This window comes from Stegostoma tigrinum, chromosome 1, assembly GCF_030684315.1.
Source record: "Stegostoma tigrinum isolate sSteTig4 chromosome 1, sSteTig4.hap1, whole genome shotgun sequence".
In the NCBI taxonomy this organism is placed as follows: domain Eukaryota; kingdom Metazoa; phylum Chordata; class Chondrichthyes; order Orectolobiformes; family Stegostomatidae; genus Stegostoma; species Stegostoma tigrinum.
In genome coordinates, this window is record NC_081354.1 from 11,844,905 (window position 1) to 11,864,060 (window position 19,156).

The following is a 19,156-nucleotide window of genomic DNA, read 5'->3' on the forward strand; positions in this document are numbered from 1 at the left end:
TCAGGAATGGATGTTGCAGGTTCCAGGGTTTAGATCTTTCATTAAGGTCAGGGAAGGTGGTAAAAGAGGGGGAGGTGTGGCTTTGTTGGTCAAGGACAGTATAACGGCAGCTGAAAGAGCCTTTGATGAGGACTCATCTACTGAGGTGGTATGGGCTGAGGTTGCCGAGGAAGGTCTGTCGCCTGAGTCAGTATGGGCGGAAGTTAGGAACAGCAAATGAGCAGTCACCTACCGGGGGTTTTCTACAGACTCCAAAATAGCAGTAGGGAGATCGAAGGTATCATGGGCTGGCAGATTGTTGAAAAGTGCAAACGTAGCAGGGTTGTTGTTATGGGTGATTTCAACTTTCCCAATATTGATTGGAACCTCCTTACTGCAGATGGTTTGGATGGAGCTGTTTTTGTCAGGAGTGTTCAGGAGGGTTTCCTTACTCAGTATGTGGACAGGCCGACGAGGGGAGAGGCCATTTTGGATTTGGTGCTCGTCAATGAGCCAGGACAGATGTCAGATCTCATGGTGGGAGAACACTTTGGCGACAGTGACCACAACAGCCTCACATTTACCATAGCCATGGAGAGGGAAAGGAGCAGTTACCAGAGGAAGATATTTAACTGGGGTAAAGGAAACTATGACGCTATTGGACAGGAGTTGGGAAGTACAGATTGGAAGCAATTGTTCCACAGAAAGGGCACAGCAGACATGTGGAGGCTGTTTAAGGAGCAGTTGTTGCGAGTGATGTATAAATTTGTTCCTCTGAGACAGGTAAGAAGGGGTAAGATTAAGGAGCCTTGGATGACGGGAACAGAGGTGTTTCTTGTCAAAAGAAAAAGGCAGCGTACGTAAGGTGGAGGAAGCAAGGGTCTAGCACAGCTTTATAGGATTACAGGCTTGCCCGGAAGGAGCTCAAAAGTGGACTGAGGAGGGCCAGGAGGGGCCACGAAAAAGGCTTGGCAGGAAGGATTAGGAGGAACCCGAAGGCATTTTACTCATACGTGAGGAATAAGAGAATGATCAGGGAGAAGGTAGGGCCGATCAGGGATAGCGTAGTGAACTTGTGCGTGGAGTCTGAGCAGATAGGGGAAGCTCTAAATGAGTTTTTTGCTTCGGTTTTCATGAAGGAAAGGGACCTTGTTGTGAATGAGAACTTTGAGGAGCAGGAAAACAGGCTTGAACAGATCAAGATTGAGGAAGTTGATGTGCTGGAAATTTTGGCAAACACTAAGATTGATAAGTCCCCAGGGCCAGACCAGATTTATCCTAGGTTGCTCCGGGAAGCGAGAAAGGAGGTTGCTAAGCCACTGGCAAAGATCTTTGCTTCCTCACTCTCCACAGGAGTCGTACCAGAAGATTGGAGGGAGGCAAATGTTGTTCCTCTTTTCAAGAAAGGGAATAGGGAAATCCCTGGAAATTACATACCAGTCAGTCTTATGTCTGTGGTCAGCAATGTTTTGGAAAGAATTCTGAGGGATAGGATTTATGACTATTTGGAAAAGCACAGCATGATTAAAGGGAGTCAGCATGGCTTTGTGAGGGGCAGGTCATGCCTTACAAATCTTATTGAGTTCTTTGAGGAAGTCACGAGACAGGTTGACGAGGGTCAAGCAGTGGATGTGGTGTACATGGACTTCAGCAAGGCATTTGATAAGGTTCCCCATGGCAGGCTCATTCATAAAGTCAGGAGGTATGGGATACAGGGTGAATTGGCTGTCTGGATTCAGAATTGGTTGGCTGACAGGAGGCAGAGAGTGGTTGTAGATGGTAAGTATTCTGCCTGGAGGTCAGTGCTGAGTGGTGTCCCGCAGGGCTCTGTACTTGGGCCTCTGCTCTTTGTAGTTTTTATAAATGGCTTGGATGAGGAGGTTGAGGGTGGGTTAGTATGTTTGCTGATGACACAAAGGTTGGAAGTGCCGTTGATAGTATCGAGGGCTATTGCAGGCTTCAGCGAGACATTGACAGAATGCAGAGCTGGGCTGAGAAATGGCAGATGGAGTTCAACCTGGATAAATGCGAAGTGATGCATTTTGGAAGGTCGAACTTAAATGCTGAATATAGGATTAAAGGCAGGATTCTTGGCAGTGTGGAGGAACAGCGGGATCTTGGTGTTCAAGTGCATAGCTCCCTCAAAGTTGCCACCCAAGTGGATAAGGTTGTTAAGAAAGCATATGGTGTTTTGGCTTTCATTAACAGGGGGATCGAGTTTAAGAGCCGCGAGGTTATGCTGCAGCTCTACAAAACCCTGGTGAGACTACACTTGGAATATTGTGTCTAGTTCTGGTCGCCTTATTATAGGAAAGATGTGGAGGCTTTGGAGAGGGTGCAAAGGAGGTTTACCAGGATGCTGCCTGGACTGGAGGGCTTGTCTTACAAGGAGAGGTTGACCGAGCTTGGACTTTTCTCCCTGGAGAGGAGGAGGAAGAGAGGTGACCTGATCGAGGTGTACAAGGTCACGAGAGGCATTGATAGAGTCGATAGCCAGAGACTTTTCCCAAGGGCAGGATTGACTGTCACGAGGGGTCATAGTTTTAAAGAGTCAGGAGGAAGGTATAGAGGAGACGTCAGAGGGAGGTTCTTCACCCAGAGAGTTGAGTGCATGGAATAGTTTGCCAGTGGTAGTCGTGGAAGTGGAGTCATTAGTGACATTTAAGTGACTGCTGGACATGCACATGGATAGCAGTGAATTGAGGGGAATGTAGGTTAGGTTATTTTATTTTTGGATTAGGATTATTCCACGGCACAACATCGTGGGCCGAAGGGCCTGTACTGTGCTGTACTTTTCTATGTTCTATGTTCTATGTTCTATGACACACCAGGATATAGATCGGTTGGAGACTTGGGCAGAAAAACAACAGATGGAGTTTAATCCAGACAAACGTGAGGTGATGCATTTTGGAAAGTCAAGTGCAGGTGGAAATTACACAGTAAATGGCAGAACTCTTAGGAGTATTGATATGCAGATGGATCTGGGTTCGCAGGACCACAGATCACTGAAGGTGGCAGCGCAGGTAGATAAGGCAGTAAAAAATGGCTTGCTTTCATTGGAAGGGGCATTAAGTATAAGGATAGGCAAGTTATGCAGCAGCGTTACAGAACTTTAGTTATGCCACACTTAGAATATTGCGTACAGTCCTGGTCATCGCACTGCCAGAAGGATGTGGATGCTTTGGAGAGGATACAGAAAAGGTTTACCAGGATGTTGTCTGGTCTAGGGGATTTTAGCTATGAATTAAAGGTTGGATAGACTCGGTTTGTTTTCACTGGAACAGAGGTTGAGGGGTGACCGAATGGCATGAATAGAGCAGGAAGCAAGAGGCTTTTTCCCAAGGTGGAGGGGTCAATTACTAAGGGACATAGGTTCAAGGTGCAACGGGGGTACATGTGAGGCACATTTTTCACATCAAAGGTGGCGAATGCCTGGAACATGCTGCCAGGGATCTCGTGGAAGCAGACACTGTAGCAACATTCAAGAAGCACCTGGACGAATACATCAATAGAAAGGGAATAGAGGGATACGGATCCTGTAAGTGAAGGCAGTTTAATATGGAAGGGCAAAGTGTGTTGGCGCAGGTTTGGAGGACCGAAGGGCCTGTTCCTGCACTGTGTTGTTCTTTCTGCTTTCTTTCTCTGTATTTTTCATTTCCAGCTCATGACATTATGTTAAATCAGTAACATCAAACTATGCTCACCTTGTCAAAAGAACTTGCGTCACGCTGGCTTGAATGGAAAGCAGGCACTTTGACCCTTTAATGGGAATGAAAGTACACGTTAAGAGCCAAGCTTGACAATTTGGCTCCTCGAGCATGCTCTGCCATTTGCTAAAAAGATCAGCTGGGGTGTAGAAAGAATAGTTGACTCAATGTTGTTCATTTTATACTGACATACAACATCATACAGTCTGTGAATCCTGTTGGCGAATCCTGAGTTTATTCCACCTGCAAGTTTCCCACCTGTTGTTCCTGTTGTTGGTCTAACAGCACTGGGTCTGCTGACTGCAGCAAATTAAACTATGACTGTGCACAGGATGCAATCAATCTGTTTAGTCACATGTAGTGTTCAAATAATATTTAGTTTGTTCTGCAGGTTTGAGATTACAAGACAGTGGCAAATGTACTGCACGGTTATTTCTCACAAAAGAAAACATGCAGAAGTTGTAACATTTTTGATTCTGGCTAATTCTGTACATAAAAGATTTGATGGACTGTGACGGCCTTTTAAAAAAAGGCAATGGCTTGAACCCATTATAATCAATTACCCAATTGAGAGCAAAGAAAAGTAACACGAAGACGTGACTAAGTGATAACTACAAGGTAAAGAGAAGGGCGCGCGATATATAAATATAAGTTCATTTTTAAAGAAACATTTCAAATGAGGAGATTCCTAAAATGACAATGTGTGACGGCATAGCTTATACAAGGTCTGCAATATTTGACAATGTAAGACCAGCCCCCAAGATGATGCTTTGTCATTGTGGGGTAAGGCTGGGGTTTTCTACTGACATTCACCTTCAGCATATAACTTCAACAACCAAATAAACACCTCCATCACCGCAGAAACAGTGCTTCCCTTCAATTCTAGTTTCCTCAGGTTTCTACTAAAGTTACTGCCGGGCAAAGGGACCAATCCTCTCAGAAATTCCCCATCTTGCATTGATACAGCTCCAGAGAACACCATGCAGAAGCTCTGAGCTCAGTGTTTGGTACAAATCTGACAATGCCGGCCTTATTTTTCTGAAAGATCTCCAGCAGGGATAAAAGGGTCTTGTTTTACTTTTAGAAACTTTCCTGATCCCTAAGTTTAATTAAAATAAGGTAACTATTCCTAAAAACTATATACTAAGAACCAAACATAATGGAAAGTAATAAATGGAAAATGAATGATTTCAACTATGACAAAAATGATATAAAATTAAATTATTTACGCTTTCTTGGATAAATGGCCCAGGAGGTCATTTTCTGCATGTGATTTCCCCCCGCAACAGTTTTCCCATGATGTTTGCTTCTTATACTGGCCATAAGCAACCTGGCATGAATGAAAGCATGTCTTTGAATGAAAATGGATGTGTATGGGGGAGGCAGTAATCCAAAATGCGAGAGTAAATACAAATGGTATGTTGTCTGGTAAAAGTGAATGGAGTTTGGCTGGTGATCGAGCGCAGTGTAGTTTCTAGGGAAGGGAGGTTGTGCTGGGTGCCACCATGTGCCACTCTGCCACAGAGCAAATCCAAACAGAAATCGTTGTTTGATTGCAGTGTCCACACATCTGCCTGCAGTGGATGTCATGTCAAACATGGATTCCGGAGATGTAGAGGGGACAGCAGAAGCGCAAGGTGAGGCCAGGTGGTCAGCATGCCTCCATCTCCAGCAATGGGCCCGACGTCGCTGCTTTTGCTTTGCATGTCGAGAATGTATTTTGTTTTCCTTAAAAAGAAGGAAAAGCTTATTAGACACCTGGACAGCTACAGACGCATAAACCTCAGCACTATGAGGGATTGTTACACTGCTGGTATGGACAAAAGTCGCTTAGCTAAAACAACACATCATTAATTAGATAATATGGCGGCTTTGGCCTCTGAATCAGAAGGTTATGTTCACACTCTATAAAGTTGAATACTTCATTAGAGTTGCATTGAAAGGGTGAATTCTTTCTGGTGAGGTATTAAATCAAGACCATGCCTGTACTCTAAGATGACACGTGAAATTTGATACGCTCCACAACTTAGAGTGGGAATATTCACCCACTGTCTTGGCCTGAACTACTAACAATTAAACTAGGCATTCACTTTTTTTTACTGTTGGTGGGGGCTTTCTGTGTATAATTCAGCTGCTGTGTTTCCCACATTACAGAAGTGGCCACTCATCAAGGGGATTTTGTTGGCCGTGAATTGATTTTGAGATGTCATGATGTTGTGGAAGGTGCTCTATAAATTCAAGTTCTTTCCCTCTTTCTCTGTAATCCTGTTTCTCAAATAAGGGTCAAACGCATTATTATTCTTGGTCACAAATGCAAGTCTTTCTTTCTTTTATACAATCCAAAGATGACAAACAAACAGCTTAAGTGCAGCAGCAAATTGCTACATCAAAAAGTACAACATTATGATGGTTTGAGCTAAAGGAACTGAAGCTCATTACTTTTCAGAAGATTGGTACTGAAGCTAATTTTCCAATACATCCAAAAGAATCATCAGCCATGGATTTCATTCCCTGCAATAGTCAGTCCATTATTCCGACATGTTCATTTTAAATAATGGAATACTGAGCAACCCTGCACAGCTGAAATATAAATCTCCACCAGATTACCTCCTCGAGATTGGTTTCTCTCTTACTGCTAGTGATGCAGAATCCCAGAATAATTACAGGACAAATGGGGATCATTTGACTCTTCCTGTCTGTGTCAGCTCCTTAAAAGATCTGTCCAAGTTAATCCTAAGCCCCCTTTCTCCCTGCAAATTAGCTCACTTCAGATATACGTCCATTTGCTTTCAGACAGTTCTAAGCGAATCTATCTTCACCAGTCTTTCAGGTAATTGGTTCAAGATCGCAACAACCCTGGCGGCTGTGTGGGAAAAACATTCCTCCTCTCTCTCCAGTTCCTTAGTAGTTATTTCACCACCTCGAAGGACAAGGGCAGCAGATGCATCAGAATACTGCTAACTGCAAGATCCCTCTAGGCCATTCACTATCCTGACATGGAACTGTACTGGCTGTTCCTTTACTGTGGCTACTTCACAGTCCTGGAACTTGCTTCCTAACAGCACAGTAGATGTCCCTGTCCCAAAAGGACGAGAGCAGGTTCAAGTGGGCAGCTCACCACTATTTTCTCCTGAGCAATTAAGGATGGGCAACAAATGATGGACTTGCTAGTAACACCACATCCCATGAATGAATTAAGAATAATGCATCCTTATCATCTGGCCGAGAAGGGCATGCTTAGAAACATTCTTTAGGATGGAAAAGTTCCAGCCAAGATGTCCCGCCCTCTCTCACAGAAACAAGGAACAAAAAATATTAACAGGAGTAGACTATCCAGTCCTTTGAGACAGCTCTGCCATTCAATATGATCAGGGCCGATCATCCCATGCACTAACCTCTTCCTGCTTTTTCTCAATGTTCTATTATTCCTTTAGACCCTAGGAACAAAACCACCTCCTTTTGAAAATCATCAATCTTTTGCTCTCAGCTGCTTTCTGTGGCAGAGAATTGCATGGACTCACCAGTCTCTGGAAATTTCTCCTCATCTCTTTCCTAAATGGCCTCCCCCATATCCTCACACTGTGACTCTTGGTTCTGGACTCTGCCAGCATCAAAAACATCCTTCCTGCACCTATCCTGTTTAATCATGTTACAAATACCCACAAAACTTCTAAAATCCAACCAACAGAGTCCCATCTGATCCAATCTCTCTTCACACATCAATGTTATCAACCAGGAATCAACCTGGTAAACCTTTGTTGCACTCCCTCCTCAACCAGAATATCTCTCCATTACGTAAGAAGGCTGAAACTATATGCAATACTCCAGGTGTGGTCTCACTAAGGCCCTGTACAATTGCAGCAAGACATCGCTGCTCTTGTACTCAAATCCTCTTGCATTGAAGGCCAACATTTCATTGACCACCTTTACTGCCTGCTGCACCTGTATGCTTGCTTACAGCTACTTCACAAGGACACCCAGGTCTCACTGCACCTCCCCCTTTCCTAATCTATTGCCATTCAGATAATAATCTGCCTTCTCTCCCCCTTATTGTTTGCAGTTACAGTGAGAGAACTCTCAATCCTGCCCAAGAATATTTGACAGGAATCACTGTGCACCACGAGGTACTTGCTCCATCAAAGCCTGAGGGCCCTTTTACAGCCCATCGGAATTGCAAGTGAGCACAGAAAGATCTTTTCTGAATCACATTCACACATCTATGTCCCTGGAAAGTCTCTCCTGTGTATTTCTGAAAACTCTATTGCTTCTAAAACCAGAAAGTGACATCAATGTGAAAACACATGCAGTGCACAGGTGCTCTTTCAGGATTTAGTACCCAGTATTTCCAGGTCAGACTATTCAAATTTCCACTGCAGTTTATTCAGGATGCCTTTGTCTTAAATATTCTTATTTTGCACCAACTGTTACACATCATCACAGCTTGTTCCTCATGACTTGCCTAGTGCTTCTTCTAGAGTCTGACACATGTTGAGCTTTCTTGACCAGTCTTCTTTCTCATGGTTCCATTCTTATCATTAGCTATTCTCATTTGTCACTCCTGCTGATTCAATAATTTTGTCTTGGCATCTTCATATTTCATAGAATCCCCACAGCATGGAAACAGGTCCTTTGGCCCAACAAGACCACACTGACCCTCAGAGCATCGCCCCCAGACTCCCCCCTCTAATCTACACATCCCTGAACACCGTGGGGAATTTAGCATGGCCACGTAACCTGCACAAATTTTAGACTGTGGGAGGAATCTGCAGCACCCAGGGGAACCCACACAGACACAGGGAGAAACTCCACACACAGTCACCAGAGTGGAATTGAACCTGGGTCCCTGGCACTGTGAGGCAGTAATGCTAACCACTGAGCCACCATGCCACCCCAATCTTATCCCTTGTCTCAAATTTTCTTCCCCTTCTAGCTCCCTTCTAATCTATTGTTTCCTATTTGGACATAGACCTTTTGTAGATCATAGTTCTTGGGCATCAGTAGCAAAGGCTGCACTTGTGTTCTGTCTCTATTTGCTGTAAGTAGATAACAGTGGGCTGTCTAGCTGAACATCTGTAACAAGTTAACACACCTGAGTGACATACCAAAGTCACATAGCAATCAGCCTTTGGCTTGGTAGTGGGGTCAATAACCATGGGGCTGATCTAAGATAAGGATGAGGATGTTTAAAGGGGATTTGAGGAAATCTCTTTGACCCAAAATCTTTTGGTGGATATTTGGACCTCACTACCTGAAAAGGTGATAGATGCAGGAAACAACAGGACATTTAAGAAGTATTTAGATGAGCACTTCAAATGCCATTGCGTACAAGACTGTGTGCCGAGTGCTGGAAAGTGCCTTTAGAGTAGATTAGATGCTTGATGACTGGTAAGTGCTGTAAAAGCTCTATGGTTCATTTCGTATTTGTCATCAATGCATTGCTCCAATAGCCATTCCACCCCAACCTTCAGTTCACCTGGGCCATAACTAACACCTCCCTCACCTTCCTGGACCTCTCTGTCTCCATCTCGGGCAGCCACCTAGAAACTGATATCAATTTTGAGCCCACCGACTCCCACAGCTACCTAAAATAGGCTTCCTTTCACCCAACTTCCTGCAAAAATGCCATCCCCTATTCCCAATTCCTTCACCTCTGCCGTATCTGCTCTCAGGATGAGGCATTCTATTCCTGTACATCCCAGATGTTCTCGTTTTTCAAGGAACACAACATCCACCCACCCCCAGCAGTGGTTGAGACGCCCTCGACCGTGTCTTCTGCATTTCCCACAACTCATCCCTCACACCCCGTCCCCACAATAACAACCAAAACAGAATCCCCCTCATTCTACATACCACCCCACCAACCTCCGGATCCAACGCATTATCCTCCGACACTTCCACCGTCTACAATCCGACCCCACCACCAAAGGCATTTTTCCATCCCCACCCCTATCTGCTTTCTGGAGGGACCAATCTCTCCGTGACTCCCTTGTCCGCTCCACACTCCCCTCCAGCCCCACAACACCCGGCACTTTTCCCTGCAACCGTAGGAAGTGCTACACCTGCCCCCACATTCCTCCCTCACCGCCATCCCAGGCCCCAAGAAGACCTTCCACAGCAAGCAGATGTTCACCTGCACATCTCCTAATGGGGTATACTGCATCTGCTGTACCCGTTGTGGCCTCCTCTACATCGGGGAAATCAAGCAGAGGCTTGGGGACCACTTTTCAGAACACCTACGCTGGATTCGCACTAAACAACTGCACCTCCCAGTCGCAAACCATTTCAACTCCCCCTCCCATTCTTTAGATGACGTGTCCATCCTGGACCTCCTGCAGTGCCACAACGATGCTACCCGAAGGTGCAGGAACAGCAAGTCATATTCTGCTTGGGAACCCGACAGCCCAATGGTATCAATGTGTACTTCACAACCTTCAAAATCTCCCCTCCCCCTACCACATCCCAAAATCAGCCCAGCTCATCCCCGCCTCCCTAATCTGTTCTTCCTCTCACCTATCCCCTCCTCCCACCTCAAGTCGCACCCCCATTTCCCACCTACTAACCTCATCCCACCCCCTTGGCCTGTCCGTCCTCCCTGGACTGACCTATCTCCTCCCTACCTCCCCACCTAGACTCACCTCTACTGGCTCCATCCCCACCTCTTTAATTTGTCTGTCTCCTCTCCACCTATCTTCTTCTCTATACATCTTCAATCTGCCTCCCCTTCTCTCCCTATTTATTTCAGAACCCTCTTCCGCTCTCCCATTTCTGATGAAGGGTCGAGGTCCGAAACATCAGCTTTCCTGCTCCTAAGATGCTGCTTGGCCAGCTGTATTCATCCAGCTCCACACCTTGTTATCTCAACCATTATCGTTACTTGTGTTATGGCTCATCTCCAAGGCAAATCAATCTTGGCCCTCGACTTCCTGACCTAGAGGTAGGGACAATTACCGTTGTGCTATAAGATCCTTAGCTTAGCTAGCTCATATTATCAATAATCAGAGAGTCTGTACAGTATGGAAGCAGGCCATTCGGCCCATCATGTCCACACTGACCGTCTGAAGAGAATCCCACCCAGGCCCATTTGTTAACTCTCCTATCCCTGTAATCCTGCATTTCCTATGGCCAATCCACCCAACCTGCACATCTTTGGACAGTGGGAAGAAACTGGAGCAACCACATAGACGCTGGGAGACCACGCACACTCCACACAGACATTGCCTGAGGGTGGAATCAAACGCAGCCCCCTGGCGCTGTGAGGCACCAGTGCTAACCACTGAGCCACCGTGCTTCCCCATGGAGATGGAGAGTCTGATCCAGTAATTCACTTTTCAGGGATTGGTTAACTCTGTGGGTTAGTTTAGTTTACACAGTAAATCATACTGCAAGTTATGAAGCAGAAATTAAACAGTAAGCCAGCTGATATCTATGTGTGCAAGGTGGAAACCCAAAGCAGGCTAACGGCCAGAAAAAGCCACAACATTGTATACACAGCGTATGATATCCTTAAAGGTGCTTTCTTTTAAAGGTAATGTATGTATACAACAAGCTATAGCACCATTAAACAAGCCAGAGACAACTCTCCTGGAGCATAAGTAAATGACTGCCACAGACAGTAGTGAAATTTGCATTTATACAGCATCTCTAATATGCTAAATGTTTCACTTTTGATTTATCAGGTTAAGAAAGAACGTATCAAACTGCCCTCAAGTATTCCCACTGTAGTTACATTGGGAGATCAGGATAATCCAGTGAGATGCCAATGACACACAGCTTTCATTCCCATCTCAGTCCATGCCCTGACTCTGAGGGCTGACTGTCAATCAGATGGTGAGCAGCTCTCCCATCCCAGCAGCTCCAACTGGAGTGATGGACACTACTGGAACCGGAGACAGTCTTCCATAAGGAGCAGCATTGGGAACCTCACTCAAAAGTGAGTTGGAGTAACTTCAATGGGCCAGTCAGACAGGTCAGGGCCATCTTGACACATTGGTGCCTGTGCTACTGTGAAGGTGCCAGCAGTGGGAGCAGGAGTCACTCACATGACCACAAAGTGGTCTCAGTTGGCCGAAGATGGGTGGGTCAGACCTAAATACCTGGCACTAGAAAAACACCAGAAACAGCAGGTAGATAATGGGCACAGTGGCCCAGCTTAACATTCAGTGCTATACGCACTGCCAATCTCAGCCACAGCTCTCACATTTGGTCTCCTAATTTAGAATGGACATATTGACTTAAAGTTCATTGGGATCAGCCAAGAATCAGTTGGTCTAATTCAGAAGGTTGTGGGTTCAAATCTTATTTAAAGTCAAAAATCAAGGCTGACACTGTTGCGCACTGAGGGAGTGCTGCGTTGTTGGATAAGACAATAAATTGTGGCCTTGCTTACCTTCTCAGATGGATGACAAAGATTCCCAAGGCTCTACCTCAAGGTACAGCCTGGGTGTTATTGCTAATGCTTGTCCAGTAGCTGCGGTTTGTGGGAGCTGACTGTGTGCAAATTGGTTGCCAACTTTCCTAAACTATAACGGTCATTTCGCCTCAAAAAGTACTTCAATGGCCATCATGCACGACCAGGTGTTCAATTGTGGTGCAGGACGCTATACAAATCTGAGTATTTATTATAGCCAGTCGGGCAGTTGATGGGCTGAAGGGGCTGAATAATGAGGAGAGAACAAATAGTAACACTCAGATACATTACCTCAAGGTGAGCGAACAATGCTTAAAATACCAAAGGGTGCTGACAGGGTTGAAAGGGAATGCCTGTACTCCACAGAAAACTGGAACAAGTGGGCAGAATCCCTGTTAAACCAGTTTAAAATGAGTACCATGAAAGAAAAATGGTTGTGAGATTGAGAAACCCACTCCGTCACGTAGCTATAGGCACAAACTTAAAGCTTGGCTTAATGGCTGCACTAATGGGACTCCAGGTCCTTAATCACATCATCCAAGCCGACACCTCTGAAGTTGTATTATTGGAGGAACCTCCTTTCAGAAATGGATTCACAGGTGTATGTAACAAGTCTAAGAAAGAATAGAAAGTTTCCCTCAGTGCCTTGGACAACAGTGATCTCTGATCCAAAACCACCAAAGGTGGATTATTTGAACATTTCTTTCCCTTTCTTTGGTAAGAACTTGCTGTGCATAAATTGGCTGCCATATTTGGGTAATGCAAACATGACTACACTTCCAAGGTACTGTAAAGCATTGTGGGGCTTTCAGAGGATATGAAAAACACATTCTGTTAAGTTCATTCCATTTTCAAAAAGGCTCTTCGATAGTGTCAGGAGACAGGATTAAGCATGAAACGAACACAGAGAATGCGAGAGAAACTCAGCAGGTCTGGCGGCATCTATGGAGAGAGAAACAGGATTAATGTTTCGAGTCCAGAATTACTCTTCCTCAGAACTGAGGCGCCCTAATGAAATCATATTGGACTCAAAATGTGAACCCTCTCTCCACAGATGCTGCCAGACCTGCCGAGTTTCTCCAGCACTTTCAGCTTCGTTTCAGATTTCCAGCATCCGCAGTATTGAGCCTTTATCTGAGGTTGAAGTGTATGAGTTATATTTGGTGAAAACCTGGCTAACCTGCACCTAAACTCTATTTACCCACCTGTGCTTCATATCCTTTTGAATGTCACTAAACCATCAAAAGCCTATTGAGCTTAGGCTTCAAAATTCCACTATTGCACCATCCACAACCTTTTGGGACAGTGTGCTGCAGATCTCATCATGTTTTGGATGAGAAAGTACAGTGCCTTAGACTCTGTGTGAGATTCCAGGTGGAATCTTAATAAGGCTCTTTACAAGCGAAGCATTTCATTTTAACTGGATAGTTCCAATCCCCTTGATAGTTAGGTTGACATTCCCTCAGTTCTTTTGAGACATTTGACCTGTGCGCTAGAATCATAGAATCCCTACAGTGTGAAAACAGGCCATTCAGCCCATTAGGTTCACAGCCACCCTCTGAACAGCATCCCACCCAGACCCACCCCCCTACCCTATCCCTGTAACCCCCACATTTCCCACGGCCAATCCACCTAGCCTGCACATCTTTGGACTGTGGGAGGAAAATGGAGCACCGGGAGGAAACCCACGCAGACACAGGGAGGATGTGCCATACAGACAGTCACCCGACGGTGGAATTGACCCTGGTTCCCTGGCGCTGTGAGGCAGCAGTGCTAGCCACTGAGTCACTGTGCTGCCCTAGTTTTCAATGATCTGTCCACACTGCAGTTGAATAATAACTCAGGAAAAGGATTTCAGGGGAGATATTGTGTAAGAGTTCGAAAGGGTTAATGTCTGTAAAATTGTGAAAAACACCAACTGTGATGACGTCAGAGATCACACGGGAAAGACCTGAGAAGAGCCAGGCATATTTCAGTGATGTGCTTGTAGCTTGTACTCATACAATAAACTGCTCACTGTTAACTTTATCAATGACTCAGTGAACTCGCCTAGCCAAACCCAACAGCTGGATTGCTTCCATCCTCAATTTCCCACAATATACACGGCTGCCCAAAGGATTTTGCTCCTCACACTTTCTAGCTTCTCAGCATTACAGGAAGATGTCTTTCTCTGATCCAAAGTGAATAACTGTAGACCTGCCCACAGTGCCACCTGACCAGTCGACTCTGGTCAAGTCTATAAAATGTCCTAAGCAGCAATTTTTGCCTGGAAACATGTCCACATCTCTGATGGTCACCTCTGAAGGAGTGCTGGTGCTGAAATGGCGTGAGCCAGCATTAATTGAAGCTGAAAAGACAGGGTTTCTCAGCAGATTTGACTCGACATTCCTGTAATATAAAATCAATGGGCTAACTTTACACTTAACATAAAGACAGACAGCAAGCTATGACCTTCAGGCACACCATGAAGTTTCAATAAAAGGAATTCAAAGCTCTATTGGACTCAAATGTAAAAGCAGACCAAGACTTTCTGCACCAATAAGAGACCATCACAATTGTTTGTCTAGTTGGATTGTTGCATCTTAATTCTTTTCCTTTTATAATGAACGATCTGGAATGATGTAGTCCATTCATTTTGTCATGTGTGCTGAACTATTCATTTATAGCATCCCTTCTCCTAAGAAACTTCCTCAACATGGACTAGATGCTTATAGAGAAAGAGGTCATAGGGTCATACAGCACAGAAACAGACCCTTTGGTTCAACTTGTCCATGCTGACCAGATATCCTAAATTAATCTAGTCCCATTTGCCAGCATTTTGCCCATATCCCTCAATACCCTTCCTATTCATGTACCCATCCAGATGTCTTTTAATTGTTGTAATTGTACCCAACTCCACCACTTCCTCTGGCAGCTCATTCCACACACACACACACACCACCGTATGAAAATGTTGCCCTTTAGACTGGCTGACAAAGAGTTTCAAGCGTAAATTAACTATAAGACATGAGGATGTATCAAAGAAAACTTACAAGGCTGTTTTAACAAATTATTTATTTCATTTTTACACTTTATTGAATCTCTTACTATAAAGAACACTTTTGGAATTTTTGAATTATCTTCAAGCAATAGAAGCCCTGTGTCACAAAACGAAACGTGGTCACAAGTGACTCTTGTAACAGTGAAAAAATGACATCTCTTGGATTACAGCTCTGATACTTCACCATGTGCTATTGTAAATGTGCAGCTCACTAGCTTGCTGGGCACATAATAATACTGCTAGCAAGTGGCTGGTACAAAATGATGCCACCATCCATTCAGGGCCTCACGTGGGTTCCAACTGGAAAAGAACCGCAAGAAATCCCATCCCGCCGCACCCCCCCACCTCCAACCATGATTCACACACAGTGACAGTGTGAGTTGACAGAGATTACTGAAAGCTGGAGGGCACACATGTTGATGGACACGTAGGTGAAGCTTTGCCTTCTGATTTCAAAGCCGACAAGATATTGGAAATGAGTTGATGGGAACAGTTTCAATTTATTGTATCCCTCACGGGTTCCAAAGAAATGCCAGTGAGGGGGTTATGCTTGCCAGGAAGGCTTTCCTGTCTGCTTCAAACGAAAACACTTGGCTTCCTGCATAGGAAAGGCCCTTTAGGCTTTAAGCCAGAAAGTTCACAGCAGCAAGGCAGCAAACATACTTATATAAAGCTGCTTCCCATTAGCAGTGAGGAAGGCATTTCCTCACTGGAAGAAATGTGATTTCTGTTGGAATTTTCACATCTTCTGCGCCCAGCAGCACTGTCCTTCGATGTCAGCAGGTTAGAACGGTTCTGAAACTTGAGCCTACATTTCTTAAACAGAGCCTTAACCTTGTGCAGCATCGATTGGTGTCAATTGTCTCTGTGTTTTTAGCCATTTGGGTTTTGCAGTGAAAGACATGTTCTCTTCTCTTCTTCACTATCAGGATTCAGATGTCATTGATAATGCCCATTCTGACACTGTGAGCCACTTAATAAAGGCAATTTCAGAGGGCTGTTTAGAGTCAACCACAATGGGCTTGGGACTGGAGTCACATATGAACCACAATACATACTAAAGGGAAATTATCTTCTTTTCTGGAACATTACTGAAACAGCTGGGGTTTTATGACAATCTGAATGTTGTTTGGTCACTTTTATAGGTAGCTTCTTGTTTTTTTTGGATACTTTATAAAGAATGAGCTCAAGTTGCTATGACAAGCTTTAAATGCCCAGCCTCTCAGATTAACTGAATGCCTCTGAATGACTAACCCAGTAACATAACCCTCTACACCTCCTTATCTCACAAAAGAAACATTATACTCCCTCCATGTGAACAAAGGATAAACCACACTAAAAGATTAAAAAAAAACAACTTTTGACTTTATTTTTTAAAATTTCAAATCTGCTTTAAAAGGAATAAGTATCATGATACAGCTCCCAAGAAAGCTTACTTTAGAATTCCTGCTGTGGTCTGCGATGTGAAAGGTATTTCTTTGCTACAAATTAGCCCCATCAGTTCAACCAAAACACTCATTAAATGAAAAAAATACCATTTAATATTTTGTTCCAGTTTTTTCTCTCTCTTTATCCTATTTAAATAGAAGAATCGCCTGCAGCAGCTCTGAAGAAGCAGCCTCAGTGTCCTAGAGTGGCAGAAGCTGGACCAGAAGCCCTCGATTGTAGGGTAATACTGCGGCCCTGACTGTGTGAGCCCACTTCACAGACCAATGCACCTTCTGGGAGGATGGGGGAGGGGTACGGCTCTGCATCAACACCCTTTCGAAGCGCATGTCCCATTCACCATGGATGTTGACGTCACCATTCTGTTGGTGGTCAACCCATTAAGTGCATCAGTGGTCACAAGTGGATCAGAACCAAACAGAGGCAGGGCGTGATAGCGCACAAAGTGGGGAACTGTACAAATGTCCTTTCTGCCAAACAAGGCAATGGGGACCTATATTACACATTGGTCTTAGCGTCCCAATTTAGATCGCATTTCTTCCAAATACTTAAAGCAATGTGCACATGCACTGTAGCAGGGAGTTGAGAAGCCACATGGGAATAGAGCATTTACATCAAAAAAAAAGTATTTCCATAACGGGGAAAGAAAGGACCCAACTCTCAATTCCTCCCTACAGCACATTTGCACAGCACTCCTTGGATGGAGAATGGGCACTCCGGTGGTACTGTCCTCCCTGTTTAAATGAAAACTGTGAACAGGGTACATCGCAAAAACAAAAGCGTAATCAATGCAGAGAGAGACTCCCGCTTCGAGTGGGAAAGAGAGAAAGTTGGGTGGGGGGGGTAATCTGGAGCAGAACCGGTGATGTCCAACAGTATGATCAAATTAATACAACAAGTCCTGACAGCAGCCCAGTCACTCAAGTTGTTGAGCGATCAAGTCCCCAAACACAAAGGTCCCAAAATTCCGAGTCCTGGAGATTCCCGTCACTCAAGAACGGACGGCCTCAGTTGGGCGAGTGTTTGCTTTTTTTTAATTACTCTGGTTAAGTATTTGGTGCTTGTGTGTGTCAGTTTTCAGGTGGGCTGCTATATGGAGCACCACTTGGAAGTGAGACGTTCCATCTCCGGTGGAGGAGGGAAAAAACTGACATCGTCGGACTCGGCCCACTTGGCTTGCGCCTTCTGCTGGCTGATGATGGAACAGCGCTGCTGACAATCACGGAGGAGTCTGTGCCCCAACCCATCCTGCTCTCCTGGCTGCAGGAGCAGGAGCTTTGGTGAGTGGCCTGTGAGAAGGAAATAAACAAGTGAATATACGGGGAGGTAAGAGTCATCCAAGAAAGAAAATACAAACTTTAAGCACTTCTTACACCACCAGGGGGACTGAGGGGGTGGGTTTTGGGGAAATAAAGAAAAATAAACCACCCTGAAAAATTCCCCACCATTATGTTTAGAAGCAGACAGGGGGCAGGATTTTGCCTCAGTACCCCTCTGCTCTCCCTCTAGGTCTTCGTCTTCATCTTATTCCCTTCCTTCCGTCTTTTCCACTCCAACATCCTCCTTGGCCACTGTCACATGCTGAGACAAGGTTCCTCAGGTACCATCCTCCGGTAACTGTGTGAGCGGGCTATTCCTCCACCGCAGCCATCCACAGCCTAGTCCAACCCCAGTCCGAAGGCAAGCACTTCCCAACAGAAGTCGCTGGAGAGTATTGAGGAGCAACGAGAGATCAAATAGCGGCAGAGGTAGGCCATTCAGCCTGTCGCACTTGTACCACCATTCAGTATGACCTTCAGCTTCATGTCCACTCACTCCCCATATCCCTTTGCTCTCTGTAAAACCCAAATTTGGTCTTGGAACATATTTAAGGCTATGATGCAGCTTTCCCAACCCTCTGAACTCAAAGATTCACACAACACCTTGGGTGAGGGAATTTCTCACCTCAGTCCCAATCGATCATCACCTTATTCTGAGACTGTGGCTCCATGGTCTAGATTCCTCAGTCAGCGGGAAGCAACCTGTTGGAGTCCACCCGCTTCAGACCCTCAGAGAGACCCTCTCTCATTGTTCTACACACGCCAGATGATATTAACTCAACCTCTCAACATGCGGATTTGCTCACAGACTAGACTCCAATCTGTGTGAAATAACAAGGTGTAGAGCTGGATGAACACAACAGGCCAAGCAGCATCATAGGAGCACGAAAGCTTGACGTTTCCTGCTCCTCTGATGCTGCTTGGCCTGCTGTGTTCATCCAGCTCTACACCTTGTTATCTCAGATTCTCCAGCATCTGCAGTTTCTGCTATTTCTGAACCAATCTATGTGAACCCTGGTTGATATGGTCCTGCATTTGACAAGCCTAATCTAAGGTTAAGTAACTCAGCTCAGGCAGCAGCTCTGAACACTGGACTGAGATATTTGACAACTTTCTTAATTAATGAGGAGATCATCTCTCAACAAAATGTTACACCGTAAGCTAGCCTTTATTAGTTTTCTGGTCTCTGAGAGGATAATTAGACAGTAAGGAAAATAGCAGGTGTCACCAGACAAAAACACTGAAGGCCTCGACGGTG

The 19,156-nt window shown here is 45.0% G+C and overlaps 1 protein-coding gene across 7 annotated transcripts in view; it reads right to left on the bottom strand.

Annotated features, from left to right (window-relative positions):
- Positions 1–3,856: 3,856 nt before the first annotated feature.
- lef1 (lymphoid enhancer-binding factor 1) overlaps positions 3,857–19,156 on the bottom strand; it is a 163,263-nt gene continuing 147,963 nt past the window's right edge. For 4 of the 7 annotated variants that reach the window (XM_048542289.2, XM_048542303.2, XM_048542296.2 and 1 more), the window contains exon 10: positions 16,477–17,868. In XM_048542289.2, the coding sequence (XP_048398246.1) occupies positions 17,669–17,868 (200 nt within the window). In that variant the 3' untranslated portion in view covers positions 16,477–17,668. Of the gene's footprint in view, positions 5,415–16,476; positions 17,869–19,156 lie in introns of those variants that run through there. The other 3 variants (XM_048542325.2, XM_048542333.2, XM_048542317.2) reach the window with 2 other exon arrangements.